We start from the raw sequence: 19,275 nt of genomic DNA, 5'->3' as shown, positions 1-19,275 counted from the left end.
ATGTGGACTGCCAAATGCAGTTTATTGGCAGAGACAGTCATCCAACTGGCAGCAAAGAGTAATCTAAAATAGCTTTAGCATTATTGTCCTGCAAGCTAGTCAACATTTTGCCATTGACTATTTTGGTTTCCCGTGCAAAAGGATCTTGGGGCATGCAAAACTGATGGATGTTTCAGGGAAACACTATGGCAGATTGCAAGCAGGCTTGAGGTATTAACAAGCAGCAACAATATGCTTATGGGGCTTCAAAGAAACTTCTTCACATGGTGTCTCTTTTGAAAAGCATGTTGCTGCATAAAAGATACCTTTGACTATACCAACATCACTCACCTCTGCAAGAAACAAGGAACTCTGATGGAATTAGATCCAGCAAAGAAAAGATTTAAGGAAAAAGGAGGGAGAAACTGTAGCCCTCAGTCTCTTTCCCCTCGAAAGAAAATATTATACACAGATATATAGTGTGTTTTGTTTCTAGAAATCTGCTGTCCTCCACAGATGGAGGCATTAAACAATACTAAATGAATACATTTTTTCACTCTGTAGAGCAATAATTTTCTATTATAAGTCTGAACTTTTGTCTAAGATTGTACATGATCTAGAGAGTTTATACAGCTATTGAAAATATATATATAGACTGTCCCGTGATTAAAAATATTCATCATAATCACAGTGTTAAACAATAGAATACCATTTATTTAAATATTTTTTGATGTTTTCCACATTTTCAAATATATTGATTTCAATTATAACACAGAATACAAAGTGTACAGTGCTCACTTTATATTTGCACTGTACAAAAACCAAAAAATGGTATTTTTAAATTCACCTAATACAAGTACTGTAGTGCAATCTCTTTATCATGACAACTGAACTTACAAATGTAGAATTATGTACAAAAAATAACTGCTTTCAAAAATAAAACAAGGTGAAACTTTAGAGCCTACAAGTCCACTCAGTCCTACTTCTTGTTCAATCGCTCAAACAAGTTTGTTTACATTTGCAGGCGATAATGCTGCCCACTTCTTATTCACAATGTTGTCTGAAAGGGAGAACAGGTGTTCACATGGCACTGTTGTAGCTGGAGTTGCAAGGTATTTACGTGCCAGATGCGCTAAAGATTCCCTTCATGCTTCAACCACCATTCCAGAGGACATGCGTCCATGCTGATGACGGGTTCTGCTCGATAACAATTCAAAATAGTGTGGACCAACACATGTTCATTTTCATCATCAGAGTCAAATGCCACCCGCAAAAGTTTGATTTTCTTTTTTAGTGGTTCAGGTTCTGTAGTTTCCGCATTAGAGTGCTGCTCTTTTAAGACTTCTGAAAGCATGCTCCACATCTCATCCCTCTCAGATTTTGGAAAGCACTTCAGATTCTTAAACCTTGTGTCGAGTTCTGTAGTTATTTTTAGAAATCTCACATTGGTACCTTCTCTGCATTTTGTAAAATCTGCAGTGAAAGTGTTCTTAAAATGAACATGTGCTGAGTCATCATCCAAGACTACTATAACATGAAATATGTGGCAGAATGCGGGTAAAACAGAATAGGAAACATACAATTCTCCCCCAAGGAGTTCAGTCCCAAATTTAATTAATGCATTTATTTAATGAGCATCATCAGCATGGAAGCATGTCCTCTGGAATGGTGGCCGAAGCATAAGGGGGCATACGAATGTTTAGCATATCTGGCACGTATATATCTTGCAATCCTGGCTATAAAAGTGCTATGTGAACACCCGTTCTCACTTTCTGGTGACATTATAAATAAGAAGTGGGCAGCATTATCTCCCATAAACGTAAACAAACTTGTTTGTCTTAGTGATTGGCTGAATGAGAAGTAGGACTGAGTGGACTTGTATGCACTAAAGTTTTACAGTTTTGTTTTTGAGTGCAGTTAGGTAACAAAAAAAAATATCTAAACTTGTAAGTTGCACTTTCACAATAAAGAGATTGCACTACAGTATTATATGAGGTGAATTGAAAAATACTGTTTCTTTTGTTTATCATTTTTACAGTGCAAATATTTGTAATAAAAAATAATATAAAGTGAGCAGTGTCTACTTTGTGTTGTAACTGAAATCAATATATTTGAAAAGGTAGAAAATATCTAGAATATTTAAGAAATTTTAATTGGTATTCTGTTTAACTGTGCAACTAAAACTGCAATCAATCATGATTAATTTTTGAGATAATTGCATGAGTTAACTGCAATTAAATCGACAGCCATAGTATGCTATATACATCTGGTCATTTCCAAACTATTTCCAGAAGTACCATCTCAGGTGCAGTGCATCTAATTGCTAAAGGATGTTGCACTTCTTATATCGTGCACAATGGAAGTAATGAATCACTAATAGTATTTTAGAGGAACATTCCAAAAAAGACTGTTTACAAATGGATAGCCAAACATTTTGGGCTAAATGATTATCTTTACCTGTACAGTGAAGGTTCTCTCTTGAGCATCTCTGTACTGACATGTTGTTCCATTAAACTGTACAAGAGGATAGGAAGAGATGTGAAGCTGATATTGTATAGTGTTAGATACGCAGTATCATATAAAGGCTGAAGATGGAAAAAAAGAGTTATATTAACCAGTTATATTTTCAAACACAATACACCATACTATGCTTGATTTAACAGGAGAATGTCGTCTTGTTTAGAGACACAAAAGCACGTTCCTTAAAACGAAGACAAATTCCACACAGCATCCTTGGATGACTGTTTTTGAGATAGGATAAGTTTTCACCCAGGTTCCTCTGGGTAAACAAGTCAATCAAAATTTGACTTGACAATAGTCCGTCACCCCTCACAATGTTTCAACTGTGCAAAGGGGCTGTAAAGCTGCCCTAGCTGGGCAACTGATTCCCCTGCTGGGGGAAATCGATGTCAGGTATAGCCAGCTCCACTCCACCCTCTTCTTACCCACCCAGTATAGGGCAGAGTTCAAGTGTAATGGCTAGAGTGTTGCTACAGTCCAGTAATCCTCAGATGACATAGTGGTCACTTGTGGGGCTATACCTAGTATGTTTAAGCTAAAGCAGCTCTAGAGAACAGCTTGAATAGGGGGATCAAATCAGCAAATTGACAGCACAAGGGACTGGGCATAAACCAATTTTTTTCTCCCCTTCTCCCTGTTCCGAGTCTTATTCTAGGTACATAATATGTATCATCATTAACAAACCTATTCCTTACCCCTATAAAGTGAGGGTTTTTTCCAGACCCTGCCTCATAATCAGCCTATGCCCTGAAACACGTGTAATGAAAATCCTTACTACAAAGACTTCTCTCTTTTTTCTTTTTTTTAAAGTAGTGTTATTTTTCATGAAAAAGAGTGGCAAATTTTGCAGCCAAAGTTCATCAACACATGCTTTAACATCTAGTATTAGCCAGAGAGTGCTTCACAAAATGCTAGGTTTCAGCACATCCCTAAAATTGAAAATAGTTTCACACTCAATTTTTTAAACTCATTGGAGCTTTACTGTGAAAATCTTTGGAAAAGGTGCAGTCGGTCCCCTTTTCCCCCAAGTTCCTGAATTTGTTTCATCTCCCTCACTTCATGGGAGGAGTGGTAAGGAGCCTTCCATACAACTTAGATAGCTGAGAACAGCTGAGGAAGAGCAAAGAAACAAGAACATAAAAGAAAGAGGATCTGGCCGTCCCTCAAGAATGCCTTTCCTTTTTTATTTTGGAGTATGTTTATTTTCCCTTCTCCCATCCCTGATCTCCATGCAGGGGCGGCTCCAGGCAACAGCACGCCAAGCACGTGCTTGGGGCGGCAAGCCTCTGGGGGTGCTCTGCCAGTCGCCGTGAGGGTGGCAGGCAGGCTGCCATGCTTGGGATGGCAAAATGCCTACAGCTGCCCCTGTTTCCATGGTATGGGCATCTGCATGCTCAGCCTGAGAGAGCCCCAGATCAGGCCAGCTGCTTTCTGCACTTTGACCCCTGCCTCAAAAGACAAACTGCTTGTTCATACCCATACCTTTTAGATTTTCTTCTATCTATGCTCTGTGAGCAAAAAATCAATGGAAAGATTGAACTGCATGTTTTCCATGGAGATTTTGCTTTCCACAGCTAACTCTCTGTTTTGTCTTTTCCATTAAGTCTCTGACTCAGAAAATAATGTGGCTTTTCTGATAATTCATCAAATTCATTTCAGTAACAGTTATGAGAGCTTTTGAAATCCACGCTAACCAAAGGTAATAGCCTTCTTTAGAGAGAGCTGTAAGCTAAACTAATCGCTTTTTCAGCCTGCTGGGTCCAGTAAGATTATACAGCATCCCAGTGCTTTTAGTTAAAAAAGGCCGAAGAGAAGGTTTTACAATAAGCAGAAAAATTAAAATGCCTGACTAACCTGTTGTGAAAACCCACAGAAGAACTGGTATAAAAACTGAGGAAAAATGAAGCAGACATTCTGGAAGACAAAGTAAGAGTTATCAAGTGATGCACAATCAGTAACATGTATCACGCATTATTATAACCATGTATATTATAATGTCGTATAATACTAATTGTACTGTACACAGAATACAGAAAAGGCTGTGATAGATTTATAGAAATAGGGCATTCACATTCTTATTTTATATTAGCACAGATGAACACAATTTTGAAATAAAAATTATATCTACTCTGTCAAGTTGGAGAGAAATGAGATGCTACCCAGGAGTGAGTAGGCACAGAAGAGGAAAGTAGGTCATATCAACAATGGGATTCAGGTAAACTAGTTTCTGATATACTGTGGCCAGTCAGTTTGAACATAAATAGTAAAATGGGTTTCTCCATCCACACTGGTCAACCGAACTTAGAAATGGATTTAAGTTACAATTATGTTAACTTTTAAACCACTGTTCCTCAGACCTGATTTAAAAGGCACTGTAGATGGAGTCTAGAACTTGGGTGTGTGGGGGGTAGGGGAGGAGGGAGCTGCTGGAATACATAAAGGAATAAAGATTAAAGACAAAATGAAAAATTTATTTTTAACCATATTAACGATCACACACTGCATACAAATAAAAGCTGTCCTGCCTCAGAGTTTGGTGACAATGATACTCCTGAGAGCATTCTGCACCAAAAAATTAAAATTTCTGTGTCAAAACAATTAAAATTCTGCAAAGATTTGTGAATTTTATTTGACAAATAAACGTGGATGCTCCAGCATGGCATTGGGGTGCACAGACCACTGGCTGCACTTACGTGGTAAATCACTCTGCAGCCTCCCCTGCCTGGGACACAGACTCAGCGGTGAGGCTGCACCCAATCCTGACACAGCCTGCCCCAGAAACATCCTAGGGCCCTGCCCCCCATGCCAGGTACACCAGGTGTGGGTGGGCAGGCAGGATCAGCAAGGCAGGATCCAAGAGTGGAGGGGCTTAATGTGGGGGAATCCAGGTATGGGTTGAGAGGGTTCTGTGTGCGGGTGGCTCAGTGGGGGATCTGGCTGCGGGGGATGAAGGGGGGAGATCTGGATGCACAGGGGCTTGTTGGGGGGGGATATGGGTACAATGGTAATGGGACTCTGCAGGGGGTCCAGGTGAAGGTGGTTTGGACTCAGTGGGGCAGGGTGACATCTGGGTGTGAGGGTACAAATGCTGGTGGAGTGGGGCTCAGTTAGGTGAAGATCCAGGTACAACTGATTGGGGCTTAGTGGGGTGAAGATCCAGGTGGCTCATCAGGGTGGTCTAGGTGCAGAGGGAGTGGGGCTCATCAGTGGGGGTTCTGAGTGTGTGGAGGCTCAGTAGGAGGGTCTGGATACATGGGGGTTGGGTGGATGGGGGAGCAGCTCCCTGTACAGAGATCCCTCCCCTTGCAGCTTAGAAGTGATGGGTGCAGGAAGCGGGGTGGTGGTGGGAGGAGGAGGAGTTTGCAGCATTTCCTGTAGCCAGGAGAGAAATCTGTGAATTGGTCTGACCCGGCCCCGGATGCCATGCAGGGGAAGAGGAAGTCCTGTTCTCCCCAGCCCAGCCGGGACTAGCACCTGAGTCCAGTGCAGGGTAGGAGCCACCCATTGGGTCTTCCTCAGTCCCGCCTCTTGCCCCACAATGATTTACCTCTCTGCTGGCTGCCCTGGGCACCAGAAACACTGCTGGGGAGGGTCGCATGACCGCATGTGGCTTCCTTTTGCTTCCCCATCAGAAAGTCATTTTTCTGCAGGGAAGCAAAGAAATATGCGGGGGACATAAATTCTGCGCATGTGCAGTGGCACAGAATTCCCCCAGGAGTACAATGAGCAAACCCACCTGGGGATTTGTATCTAGGGGCTGGTCCACACTACGGGGGGGAAATCGATCTTAGATACGCAACTTCAGCTACGTGAATAACGTAGCTGAAGTCGAATATCTAAGATCGGATTACTCACCCGTTCACACCGCGCGGGATCGATATTCGCGGCTCTCCCTGTCGATTCCGGAACTCCGTTGGGGTTGATGGAGTTCCGGAATCGATATAAGCGCGCTCGGGGATCGATATATCGCGTCTAGATTAGACGCGATATATCGATCCCTGAGCAATCGATTTTAACTCGCCGATACGGCGGGTAGTATGGACGTAGCCTAGGAGTCAACAGCATTTTCTACAGTTGAGGATACCTATTATATATAGTTAGTTAATACTATATGCATAGTCGCAGATTACATGATGCTATCCTACCTTATAAAAGAAGTATTGCACAAGCTCTGATATTCTAACATAATAAAAATGCCCATGAACAAGCAACATTTTTTTCAAATGTTTAAATTTAGGTATTGCATAGTCACTATTTCTTGCAGCTTGACGGCCTTCTTTTCCAGTGATTCCTAGAAGAAAGAGTTGTTAGAACCTGTTCAGAATGCTACCGAATTATTTAAAGCATACAAACAAACACTCGAAAAGTTGCAGGGTATGCAGTGATGTTAATTTATTATTATTAGATTTCACTATGTCTTATAATTAGCTGGAGTGTATAAAATAGAAGCATTATCTAAGAAAATGGGTAATTAATTCTTTGAAACAACCTCTTTTTTTAAAAAAAAATCTGTTATTTCCTTTTAAATTAAAATCTAGACCGCATACTTACCTATACCAACGTGTGCTTCTAGAATCATACTGACATCATTTGCTCCATCACCAATTGCTAATGTGATAGGGTGTTCCTTTGATAATTTAATCAATTTTACGATCTGAAAAAGAATTAGCATTTTCAGTAAAATACTAAAAAATAAGTTTACTTTCTCAAATGCTTCCAAAGCCAGTAAAGTTGCTTTTCTTTTCTTTTTGCTCAAGGAGACTAGTTTTCTTGAATATTAATCTCATGATCTATTCCATGACTGGCAAAATAAATATCAAACTTGGCAATGAACAAAAGATAATAGGGTCCTGTATATCTTTCTGAATATAGAAGACCAAATATGGGAGAACAGATCCATCCACTTTAACTAGCAAGCATTATCATTTTAATAAACTGATATTCAAACTAAATACTTATACAAACTTCCCCAGGATGAAAAGAAGAGTGACTAAATACATTAATTAGACTACATGAATGTGATGTGTACTGTACATGAGCACTAAAACAAAAATATGGGGATTCAAGATATTTATGTTCCCATGTTTTATGTCTTAAATATTAACATACTTTAAAATTTCCTCCCCTGGAGTTATTAATATTGTTTACAAACTGAACTCCAGGTAAAAGAGAGAGTTTTTAATCTGGGAATATCTACAGCAAATTTATATGTTTATGCTAATATCAATGAGAAAACAGGAGTTAGACAGTATTTCAAACAGTTTACACCATCTATCTATCTATTCTATCTGGATTTTATTAGTGTTTAATAAACAAGAACTAACACCCCACAATTATAGGTAACTCATTCTTCCAACAGTATCATGCAGTATGAATAGAAGATGAAGCAATCAGTTCATTAAATACGTTTCATTTACCAGCATGTATCAACCATACAAATTAATCTTATACGTAAATCAAAATCAGGTGCACAGCAGGGTTCTCTTTTAATGTGCCATTACCTAATTGCTTTCTAGCAAAAATTCTCCTCTCATTCTTTTTCTAATTTTTTGCTTCCATTTTATAGGATAGAAAAGTGAAAGACAACATTTTAAATTACCAAGTCACAAACTGTAATGACTTTCAATATTTACATAGAAGCGTAGTTAACAAGTAATTGATCATGAAACACAAACCTGTGCTTTCTGCAAAGGTGCCATTCGACAGCATAACACTGCACTGCAGTTCCTGCAAATTTCAAGAAAGTGCTCTCTGTAGTTATCAGAGCTCCCATCTTCTCTAGGTTTCATTATTAATGATAATGCTGCTCCATCAATAATTAAACCATAATCTTGCATATCAGTTGAAAGTCTGTTGAGGAAAAAAATGCAAGTGAAGAGCTACCGTAAAAAAATATATACATGTACACACACACACACACACACACACACACACACACACATATTGAGTTCTGATTTGGAAAAAGAAGGCGAGAAATTTATTTACCAAAAAGCAACGTTAAAAGGGATGTTACCAAGGTAAATATATTTGAAGTGAAAATCCTTCTATGCTGTTCCTAGCAAATTATTTTTAAATTCTAGTTTACTTTTGACTCATTCTGCTTATTTCCTTTTGCATTTCACCACCTAGCTTGGACAGAAACTAGATTGATTCTGTTTCATTTATGCTTTGACTTCCATGCACTACTATAATGCTATTGTGTTTGGATTTCCAACACTGCAGGGGAATGTTTACAACAAAAATGGAAAAAGAAATGCAGCCGTTTTCAAAACTCTGTAAATATTTACATTTATAATAATTTTTTCCCCCAACACCTCCTTCTGTCTCCACTGCCAACACATAACCTTTTGTTTATTTTTGACAAAAATAGACCGTCTAACTACCCCATGATAACATATTATTGACATATTAAAAATTTCCCTCACAGGTGTAGCACCTTGCTACAAGTGACACCTTGAAAACAGCAGCAGCATTAAAGTAGCACACTATTAAGTCAGAATTAACTAGAAAATGAGGTACCCTATTTATTAAGAGCTGCCAATGAGCTTGAATGGACAATAAAATATATTCATTCTAGTCTTACACACACAGAATCCCTACAACTAAAATAAAATTAAAAAAATAATTATTTGATTCATATTCATTGCAAAGGTCTTCGTATAATGGACCTTTGCAATACAAGCTTAAAAAGATATACGTAACTGAACACACCCAAACTCTTGACAAGAGAGACAGAGAGAATTAATATCTAGGAAGTGAGAGCCAGGGAAAACCACTGACCAACTCCAAGCAACAAGACCTACATCTGTGCAATACTCTGCCAAAACATCATGCTTGGTAACTGATGCTGTCCCTTTATTGCAAACTTATCACTAGGGTAAAATTGCTATTTGTTTTCATATTAAAAAAAAGAACAAAGCAAACACACATACTACTAAGTCCAAAAAACCCAGAAACTGATTTTTCCCCCAAATTTTCAGACAAAAAAAATTTTAGTTTTAACCTTTTGAAGTTTTATTCAGACATTTACACCTATTTTCTGATTCCAAATCTCATTTTTCTTTCTAACCATCCTCTCCCCCTATGCTACATTCCAAACTGATGAAATCAACCACTTTTCCTCAGATCATTTGCAGCTGCCACTTAGCCACTCAACAAGCATAACTCAATGTTCTCTGGTTCACAGTATCTTTTAAAAATAAAAATATGTTTTTCATACCATGATCTTTGTCCATGATCTATTTTAGCAGTGGAATGCTTAAAATAATGCAAGTCATATGACAAGCCAGAAGATGAAGAGCGTAAAGATTTTTTGCACGTAACAAGCCTACACGAGGTACTAGTTGCTATAGAGTAATCCACACTCTGGCAACATAAATTAAGCTACAGTATATTGCTGCCACTGCTGTTCTAACAAGCATTTAATTAATTGTGAAATGCCCACCAATTCTTTTCTTGGCTTGAAAGCTGAACTTTCTACATACCCGGAGAAGTTGTCCCTGGTTAAGCTGCCACTGTGCTTTAGGACAGTTTTGCTTAGGTCAAACAATACATCATGTAAACTCTGTTCCTCAATTTTCTTTGTGGTTAGCTCAAGTAGCTGTGTGTTTCTTCTGAAGAGTTTGCAGGCATAGCATGTGGCAGCAGCAGTCTCCATTTTGTCTCCAGTCAGAACCCAAACTTTAATGCCAGCTTTCTGGAGTGCTTCAATCGTGTCAGCAGCTTTTTCTTGTAGCCTGTAGATATCAATTGACAATAAATATTGATAGACTGACTGGAAATGAGGAATTCAGGGTCCTGACTAAAAGGTTTCCATGACACTAACAGTATTTCAGTAAAAAGTTTTAGACACAAGAAGTTTCTAATGTGATGAAAATCATAGCTGGGAATCTGAAAATGCTTAAAGACAAAGATCAGCACGTTATAAGTAATGTGTCTTGCCATTTTCGAGTTCCTCAAAGGTTTCTGCTTTCATATTTATTTCCTAAAGTATAGGATGTTTCATCTCACCAGCTCCAGGGCATGTACAGACACAAAACACATCCAGTATCTTCAATTAGTTGTGTTAAAAAAATGAAATGTCTAAGTTGCTGGGTGATAAATATCAGACACACACATGCCCCTCACAGCACCCAGTAAGTGTATCTTTTGCTCCCCTCACAAACCCTAAAGATTCTCCCTTCATTTCCTCAGACTGCCCATCTCAGAAACTTGCTTCTCCATGATCTTCCCTCCAGCAGATGAAGGGTACACAGGAATACCACTGAGCACCGTCACACATCAGTGCTGTCCCCAAAAGTGTGAGATTCGTTTTTTTGTTCCCCTGGAGCTCCACAGTCGTCATAGCCAGAACTAGTGACAAATGCAGAACTCAAAGCAACGTTTTCCGAGCAGACCTAATCTTGCTGAGTTTTGTATGCATTTTTCTGCATGGAGTGAGAGATTTTATATAAACTCCATAAAAAGCAAATTAAAAGAACATTATTATTGCAAAGCTAAGCACTCCAAACTCAGGAAATGCCAGAATTAAGGTAGATCATGTAACCTTAATTATGGTCTATGTGAGAATATATAGTACAGTCTGATTAACAATTCTAGGAATATGCTGACTTTGATATAAACCAAAATGTTCATTACCATTTGTGACTCAAATAAAATGAGTATAGAAATATTTGGGTAATATTCACGACATGTTAGGCTTCAAAGTTTTATTCTAGTATGGTGTCTATGACTGAAAGAAATAAGACATAGTTAACATTTTTATCTGTAGTAGGTCTTAGTCAGAAACATAGTAGTAAAAGTAATAATTTGCAACACATCTGAAAATACTGATTTCTGTGTATTTATTATGCATAACTGAGAATGTAGTTAGCTAATTTGTAGGAGATTGATACAAATAAAGAGATTTGTGCCTAATACAAAAAAGGAGGTATAATTATTGCACCTCTGGTTCAATGCCTCTGATAATAGGCACATCTTCCCATTTATCACATCATTCAACACAGTCAAAACAACATACTTACTGGTCCTCAACAGCTGTAGCACCAAGCAAAATAAGATCTTTCTCTATCTGTTCATATGCCTCTGCCAGTTTCTTTTCCCGATCATGAAGGGCTAGCTTTGCATTCTGAAGCAGCTTGCACACACTATCATACTCTTTGCGTGTGAACTTTTTATATGCAACACACAATGTTCGCAGTCCCTCCTAAACAATATGATAAAAATAAAGAACAATGTTTATACTATAAAAGTCTTAAACACCATTAAGAAAATTTCTGAAAACAGAAGCAATTAATATCATCTAACATTTATGATTAATGTGAAGAGTCCCTCTTTGGTTCCTCAATATCAGTTTAGGGCCCAATTATGACATTTGAAGATGACTGAAGGTGCTTGATACATTACAGAGAGAGGTAATTTTAGTTTGAGGAATGAGTGGGTGGGAACAATCAGCAGTTAAGAGTAGGCAGATTGCAAAGTACAAGGTGGAGAGGGTCAAGAGGATAAGTAACATGCGGGCAAGAGTTCTCTCAAGCTTTCAGTGACAAATGTTTTTAACTTTACACAGAAAGAGACAAAGAACCAATTAAGGGACATGGTAAAAAAAGCAAGAAAAGTTAATTACAGTTATAGATTGCTGGACAGTCTGAGAGTTGAAGAGAGAAATAAGGAAGTGCCAAAAAATCGCCTAAATTTCCAGTTAGAGAGATGGGGAGGACAGTGGAGTTACCAAGGGAAACAGAGAAAGATTGGAAGTGCTGAGGGAATGATAAAAAATTCAGTTTTTTCCATACTTAAATTTAAAATAAGTACTACGACATTCAAGAGAAGATATCAGGATGAGAGGAAAAAATAGATGAACCTAGACGAAGGGGTGAGGTCTGGAATAAACAGGTAGATCTGACAGACATCAGCACAGAGGTGATAAGACATCATAGGAGTCAACAAGATCACTGAGAGAGTAAGTGTAGAAGGAGAAAAGGAAGGAACCTATGGCAGATTCTGGTCAGCACTTATAGAAATGGAGAGGGAAGGGAAGATGATACTCTGGAAAAAACATCAGTGAGGCAGGAGACCCAAGAAAGGAAAGAACAACAGAAGCCCATGTTAGAGAGGGTGGTGATCACAGAGTGAAAAGGCAGGAGAGCGAGTGAGAGCATTCCATTTTCATTTCAATTCAATATTGGAACTGGAAAAGAGCCCTGCTGCAATGCCACAACTGAATTTCAGGACTAGCAGTAAAGCATTTCACTGTGTGTAAATATCATGCATTCACTTTCACACTGCACTACTGCAGGGGTTGAGTACTACTATATTTTTGTATTGGCGATCAATGTCTTGTGGCTTCTACTGCTGATGTATAGTACTGTAAACATCCCAATGACTGCCCACAACAGCTAGATCAATGGTTCTCAACTGCGGGTCTGTAGTCCCCTGGGGGATTGTGAGGCAGTTTCAGGGGGTCCATGAACCAAAGCTGGCATTAGACTGACCGAGGCCTACGGCTGAAGCCCTGAGTCCTGGCACGCACTGGGGTGGAAGTTCTAAACCATTCTGGCTCAGCAGTGGAAGCCCAGAGCTCTGAGGTCCTCCTCTGCCCCAGCTGGGCCTTGGAGTTTTTGCATGTTAGTGGGGTCCTCCGAAAGAAAAAGGTTGAGAACCTTGACCTAGATCATATCCTCCCACTCCCTGAAATAGCAGAGCACAGTGCCAAGGATAAAAACAAGCAACAATCACCAAAAATGAGTTGGAAATTTTAAGGCAACAGAATTTCACTTGATCACCAACACTTCCAGACTTGAGATATGGATATTGCTCTCCACAGAACAGTACTGCAAGAGTAATAATTATCATACTCCTAGTAATTTGGTGTTTCCACTTTCTACCTTGATTATGACCAGGAAGCACAGATTTGAGTATATTAATTTGGTCTGGATTACTTCAGATTTGATCTGAACTGGTTTACATATCCTTAGAAACAATAGTGCTATTTATGACAAACTATCATTGTAAGTTCCCTTTGTACTGTTAAATAGTACCTTTAATGTAACCTGAACATTTAAAGGAATTTCCCATGAATCTAACTGACAAATAAATATAAACAGGTCTCTTACAGTTTGACAGGCATTACCGGACGATTCTGCTCTATAACATAACCTACCACTGTCACCATTTTGGCTTTATATATTTTAATCCATGAGTAGAATTTACTGAAACAGAAGGTAGGTAGCCTATGTATAAATCAGAAGGGCAATGTACTCTTTTTTAATTATGACCATAAGGAGCCATAAGGAACAAAGCCAAGAATATTTATTAATAAAGTGATTAACTCATCTGAGCCAGTGCCAAGAACCCAGTTGTCAAAGATGACTGAATTCAGTTTTTGAAGAGGAAACAACATTATTCCATTTTGGGAAGGGAACATATACATAAGAGGATGAAATTCCTCCCTGTGAAGATGATCAGAACAAGGCCAATGCATTAAATGCCACATAACCCATGTACAGGTCTTGATGCTGGCTCTCTGCACAAAGGTGAATTTTACCTAAAAATGAACATAATGCATAAACAGAAGAAAATGAATTTTATTTTTTTTGCTGTGTTAGATCAACAGGATTGTCTTGTTTGGACGGAAGAGCAAGTCAGTTAATTGTAAATGGAAGGACAGCAGGTCTTGCCCTTGGTGTTACTGTACTTTGCTTTAGTAAATCAGAAAATCCTAGCTCCTAATCTGAATGTTTTAGGCTAATCTTCCCCTGGTTAAAGCCTGAGCAGTTTGTGGCTGTAACGCTTTGCCCATCAACTTAGATTATAAATTTGTACTGATCATAGAATCCTCTTTATTTTTTGTACTTTTGGTATTTAGCAATTAACAACTACAATCACCTCTCAATTTAGTTCTCCACTTTGAGACAGAACACATTAATAGCCACTGCTTGAAGAAGTTAGCTTGAGATGAGGCTCTAATAATTTTACTCCTTCCAGTCACTACAATTTGGGCAACTAATTTTGTGATTATATTGATATATTGATCTTGCTTCTTGTAAAAAGTGAATTCCATTTTCCCTAACAGTATATTGTCCTGGACACAGAATATGAAGTGTTATTTTAATGTTAGTCAGTAAAGTCTACATGACAAAATGAATAATATAGTTTTAGTAATCTTTCAAAAGAGAGGGAAAGGACCAGATCAATACTGAAAACATGATTCAATCTAACTGTTTCAGTTTAGTTGACTGCTAAGACTAGATTCCAGCAATGACCTTTCATGTTGGTTCAAACTTTTGTACTATGGACTATATTAGAATAAGGAAGCGTTTTACTTCCCAGTTAAATTATGTTGTCAGAGGGAATATATTTTAAGTGGCATTTAATGTTATTATGGAAGATTAATCAAGCAAAATAAAGACAGACCAGCTCTCTACAAAGTTACTTATACACAATCCAAAAAGGCCAATCATCAGGACACCTATGAGATACCTATCATTTATCATAGCATGTGAGCCAATTTGCTGCCTGTATGCTCTTGCAGAAGCTGCTATATTTAAGAATTAGTCATAAATGCAATTATCCAGGATGAAGAAATATTGAGGCTGAGGGTCTTGATTCTCTCTCAGACTCTGCCAGAATTTGGATGGATATAGTATATTAAATTGCTCTTTCAGTTTCATTAGCTTCTTCCACCTCTGAACAACCACCTTCTCACAGGGGAGAAAGCTATTTTATACAGTCAAGCTTAGTAATGTGCTCTGGGAAAGAGTTTTAAAGAGGAAATCCAGTTTTCCTCTAAAACAGCAGATAACATGGATGGACATTTCTTCACTTTCTGTAGTAATACCTGTTTTCAGTCTCAGTATTTGATGCCAATCGATGCTATCTTATTTTAAAAGAGATAATAATATTTTATTTAAATGGCTTTTGTTGTTTTTTTAATGGCATATGAGACAAGTATTTATAACCCCTAATCCTATCTTTCAAGTAACCAAGTTGGATATTTTCCCCAAAGGAATCAAGCAAGCTCATACTTCCTTTTTAGTGAGCAAAAAATGTATGTTGTTGTATTGCTTCCTCATAACAAGAACATTTACAGCTAAATTATGTTCTAATGGTTTCTCTCTCAGGAGATCTTGTGAAGTAATCTAACGCCAGTAAAACTATCAGATGGAGACTGAAAGTGGGGGTGGGATTTTCAATAGGAGTTTTACCACTGACTTCAATGGGGAAGAGTTAGGCCAAAGCTCAGCACTTTTTAAAAACCTCACCTTACACTGCTAATTAAACTAGTTCTAGATAACTACTAGTTAGATTAGTCTCACCACATAATTAGCTTGTAAATATCTTTCAAAATAGGGGTTCTTAGTGTTTATTAGGCATTGGGGCAAAATCACCCCTCAGAGGACAGGGTGCAGAGGATAGAGGGGGCTCACTTTTGTTGGCAGCTACTGCTACAGGGGCTATGATGAAGAGTAATCCTTGCACTCAGAAGGGTAGAAGGACTGTAGCTGCGTCCAGGTTTGGCACAGCGGTGGAGGCTCCCTGAATCCTCCCTCCCCATTTTGGTACACAACGCAGGACCAGGAAATACCATTTAATATTTAATCTTACCACTGCATTGCGCTCAACTCTTGATCGTATTTGGTCTATTTTGCCTTCTGTAACTCTAGGAAATATAGACGAATCTGCTCCCTTACAAAAGAGAAAAATATCACCTAAAAGAGACAAAATACAAAGTTTCAAATGGTTACAATTTATTTTCTCAACCTTTTTTTTTAAAAACAGGTTAAACATCTTTAAAGATAAAGCAGCAAAGAATCCTTTAAAGATAGTTTCTTCAGACATACATTGTTCTGAGAGTGCTAGTTACCATCTTAAAATTCCAAAGCATCACTGAAAGAGCAGAAAGAGCAAAGCATAAAGAAAACACCACTCTGGTGAGACCCAGTTGAATTTAAAATCAAGACAAAGATCACAAACCACTAAGCCCCTCCCCCAAAAGCAAACCAAATTCAGGATATGATATTTCTACCTGCCACTGATCGAACAATCACACTCATTCGCCTCCTTACAGAATCAAAACTCAACATCTCTAACAATTCAAACCTGAAAGAGAGAAAAAAAAAAGTTTTGAAGTAAGCCTGTTTTTTCACATAGCTAAGCTGATCCTAGATAATCATTTGTAAGTTCTGCCACATGGAACAAAGTAAGATGCAGTCAGTAAAGGAAAAATGGGTGAGCCCCCTGGCAACTAGACCAGGAGTTTTGGCTGAATAATGACTGCATGATGGAGTCCAGTATCCAGTCACTGACAGCAGCCAGTATCAGAGGAAAATGAAAGAAACCCTGTAACACAGGGATATCGAATATACTACTCACAAGGAAAGTTTCCTTCTAGTCCCCAATGGCTAGAGGTTGTCTTATGTCTTGAAGTATGAGGGTTTATATCCATCAGATGTTTTAGGATTTTTAAAATTTATTATAACACTGAATATTCTTGTCTTCCCCAAAGGGAAATGACACTCCTAACCTGAATAAATCCCCACCCAACATCAATATTTCCCTTGACCCAATGATTCCCCTCTACCTTCTCCATACCATTCATTTAATGTACTTTATCAGGTCCCTTTTTACAACTTTTTTTAATAAAGTAAAGAGTCCCAATTTTTTTTCAATATAAACATATCTTTAACCCAAGTTCTGATCTCTGAAAAGACCTTCTCTGTAATATTTTACTCAAGAAAAATGCTCTAATCATTAGACAGACTACATCATATTGTTTTCACTTGTTTAATCAGAGAATTTACTCAGTTCTATGTTATTACAGTCTGGACTTTAAAAAAAAATCATCTACATAAGGCCACAATACTATTTCTGTTTGAAATCAATGGTACAAATCTAGCAGGAAACTGAATCAGGCTTATGATTGCAAAATGCAATGAAAACTGGAGTAAGTTCCAAGTATTTTTTAGTACTTCCATACTTCAACTGCTAAATTATTACTATGCCTCCATTTGCTTACGAATTTAGCTATAAATATCAGAGTCCTATATTACTTAACAGGAATGAAACAAATGGGGTACTATACAAATATAGATTAACATTTTCAAAAGCACTTAAATCCCACAGAAAGTTAACAGGATGTAAATGCTTTTGAAAATTGTACTCAAAAAAAGGATCTACAGAATTTACTCTACAGTCCCAGAGAATTTAACAAAGTAGAGTATCCTTTCTGTAAATTACCTGAACCATCTAAATGATTTTCCAACAGGGATATAATTCTCCATTAAATTAAATAGGATTGTTTAAAAAAATATGGAAACAGATGAAGCCATATTAATTTTCTATACAACAGAAACACCATTTTGCCTTGGACTATCTTGTTATACTTTTGCTCTTTTCCCATTTTTCCCATTACATAGTTTCTCAAACTGTCAGAGTAAGTGAAAACAGAAAATGAGAATTCCTGTAAATTATAACTATCAGTAAAGCATTAACCTTCTTCTACTAAGTGGATTATTATTTCTCACAGTTTTTGGTTTACAAATGAATATATTTAAGGAAAGAAAAAATTGCTGTATACACTATTGATAAAATTCATTTCCTCAGTCCCAACCAGTTCACATTTCCACAACACTTACCTCTCAATATCATTTTTTGGATTTAAAATTTCCATAAAGTTGTCCTTGAGCCTTAAATATGTGTAACCAAGCCTGTAAATTTAAATGCAAATTCAGACAAGAAGAGATTACAAGTAATACATTTATAATTACGCAGCTTAGCATGTTGTAAGTACTTAAGAATTAACTTTAGCTTCTGAAATAGAAATATCCTGTTTTGATTTCATTCTTCTCAGCATACAGTAGTAACCCTTAGCCATGAGAGTAAACATCACGTTTATATGATTCTGTAAATTTGCCTTTTAATAATATTTCTCTGCTGAAATATATTTTCAGCTTCAATTAACTGAATATCCATATTCAAAATTATTTTGGAGACCTACAAATTATCAAATTACACACATACCTCTGTATTCCTTCAACTAAAGCAACTTCATCAGGTGATGATGATATATACACACAAGATCTTCTGGACAATTGAGCTTTCTTTAATCCATCTATATTGTCATCCTCTTTCACTTGAACAGTGTGACAAAGACAAAGAGCCTGAAAAAATAGCTCCTCTCTCTCCTAATAAATAAAAAGGAAAGTATTGTCATTATACAGTATTACTCTGAAAAGGGATAAGAAAAATGAAAACAAAAATAAAAGAAAACCTAATCTTCCTTCTAAATTATTCTGTTTTGTAGGAGATTGGAACCACTTATTTGATTTGGGCTTGTACCTAAAACCAATTATGAATATTTTTGATAGGTAATACAGTCTCACATGGTGGCTAATTCTTTACTGGGAATTGGAAGCTAGCCCTACCTGCAACTAATCAAGCTTCTTCCTAAATGATGTCATAAAGCCAGGATCAGGTGACAGCTCAAAGATTATCTGGTCCTCCTAAAAGCCAGCAAGCAGCTCAGGAGAGCAGCAGGGAGTAAGACGATTCCTGTAAGAATTCTTGGATCAAGGGAAATGGCCTATTTCATATGCAACTCTCAGACAGAAGTGTAATCTTAAAAGGAGCAGGATGGATAGGTGCAGGTTGTAGGAAGGTTCCTGTGGGAGTCACTGGGACAGGGGAAGGAACACAGATTATATATGATTCTCAGGGTAATGGCCTGCAGGCAGCAGGCTAAAGGTAAGGGGAGTAGAGAGAGGCTCGCCCTGATTC

General features: G+C 37.7%; 1 protein-coding gene across 1 annotated transcript in view; it reads right to left on the bottom strand.

Annotated features, from left to right (window-relative positions):
* Positions 1–19,275, bottom strand: part of ATP11A (ATPase phospholipid transporting 11A) — a 183,812-nt gene that overhangs the window by 21,227 nt on the left and 143,310 nt on the right. The window contains 11 exon segments of the mRNA XM_030568828.1: positions 2,437–2,564; positions 4,354–4,413; positions 6,645–6,790; positions 7,051–7,153; positions 8,175–8,349; positions 9,984–10,235; positions 11,523–11,704; positions 16,105–16,208; positions 16,526–16,599; positions 18,135–18,206; positions 18,520–18,683. Coding sequence (XP_030424688.1) covers positions 2,437–2,564; positions 4,354–4,413; positions 6,645–6,790; positions 7,051–7,153; positions 8,175–8,349; positions 9,984–10,235; positions 11,523–11,704; positions 16,105–16,208; positions 16,526–16,599; positions 18,135–18,206; positions 18,520–18,683 — 1,460 coding nt within the window.

Source organism: Gopherus evgoodei, chromosome 1, assembly GCF_007399415.2.
Source record: "Gopherus evgoodei ecotype Sinaloan lineage chromosome 1, rGopEvg1_v1.p, whole genome shotgun sequence".
NCBI classification, from domain to species: Eukaryota; Metazoa; Chordata; order Testudines; family Testudinidae; genus Gopherus; species Gopherus evgoodei.
The sequence above is the reverse complement of the archived record's forward strand: the minus strand, read 5'-3'. Positions and strand labels throughout refer to the sequence as shown.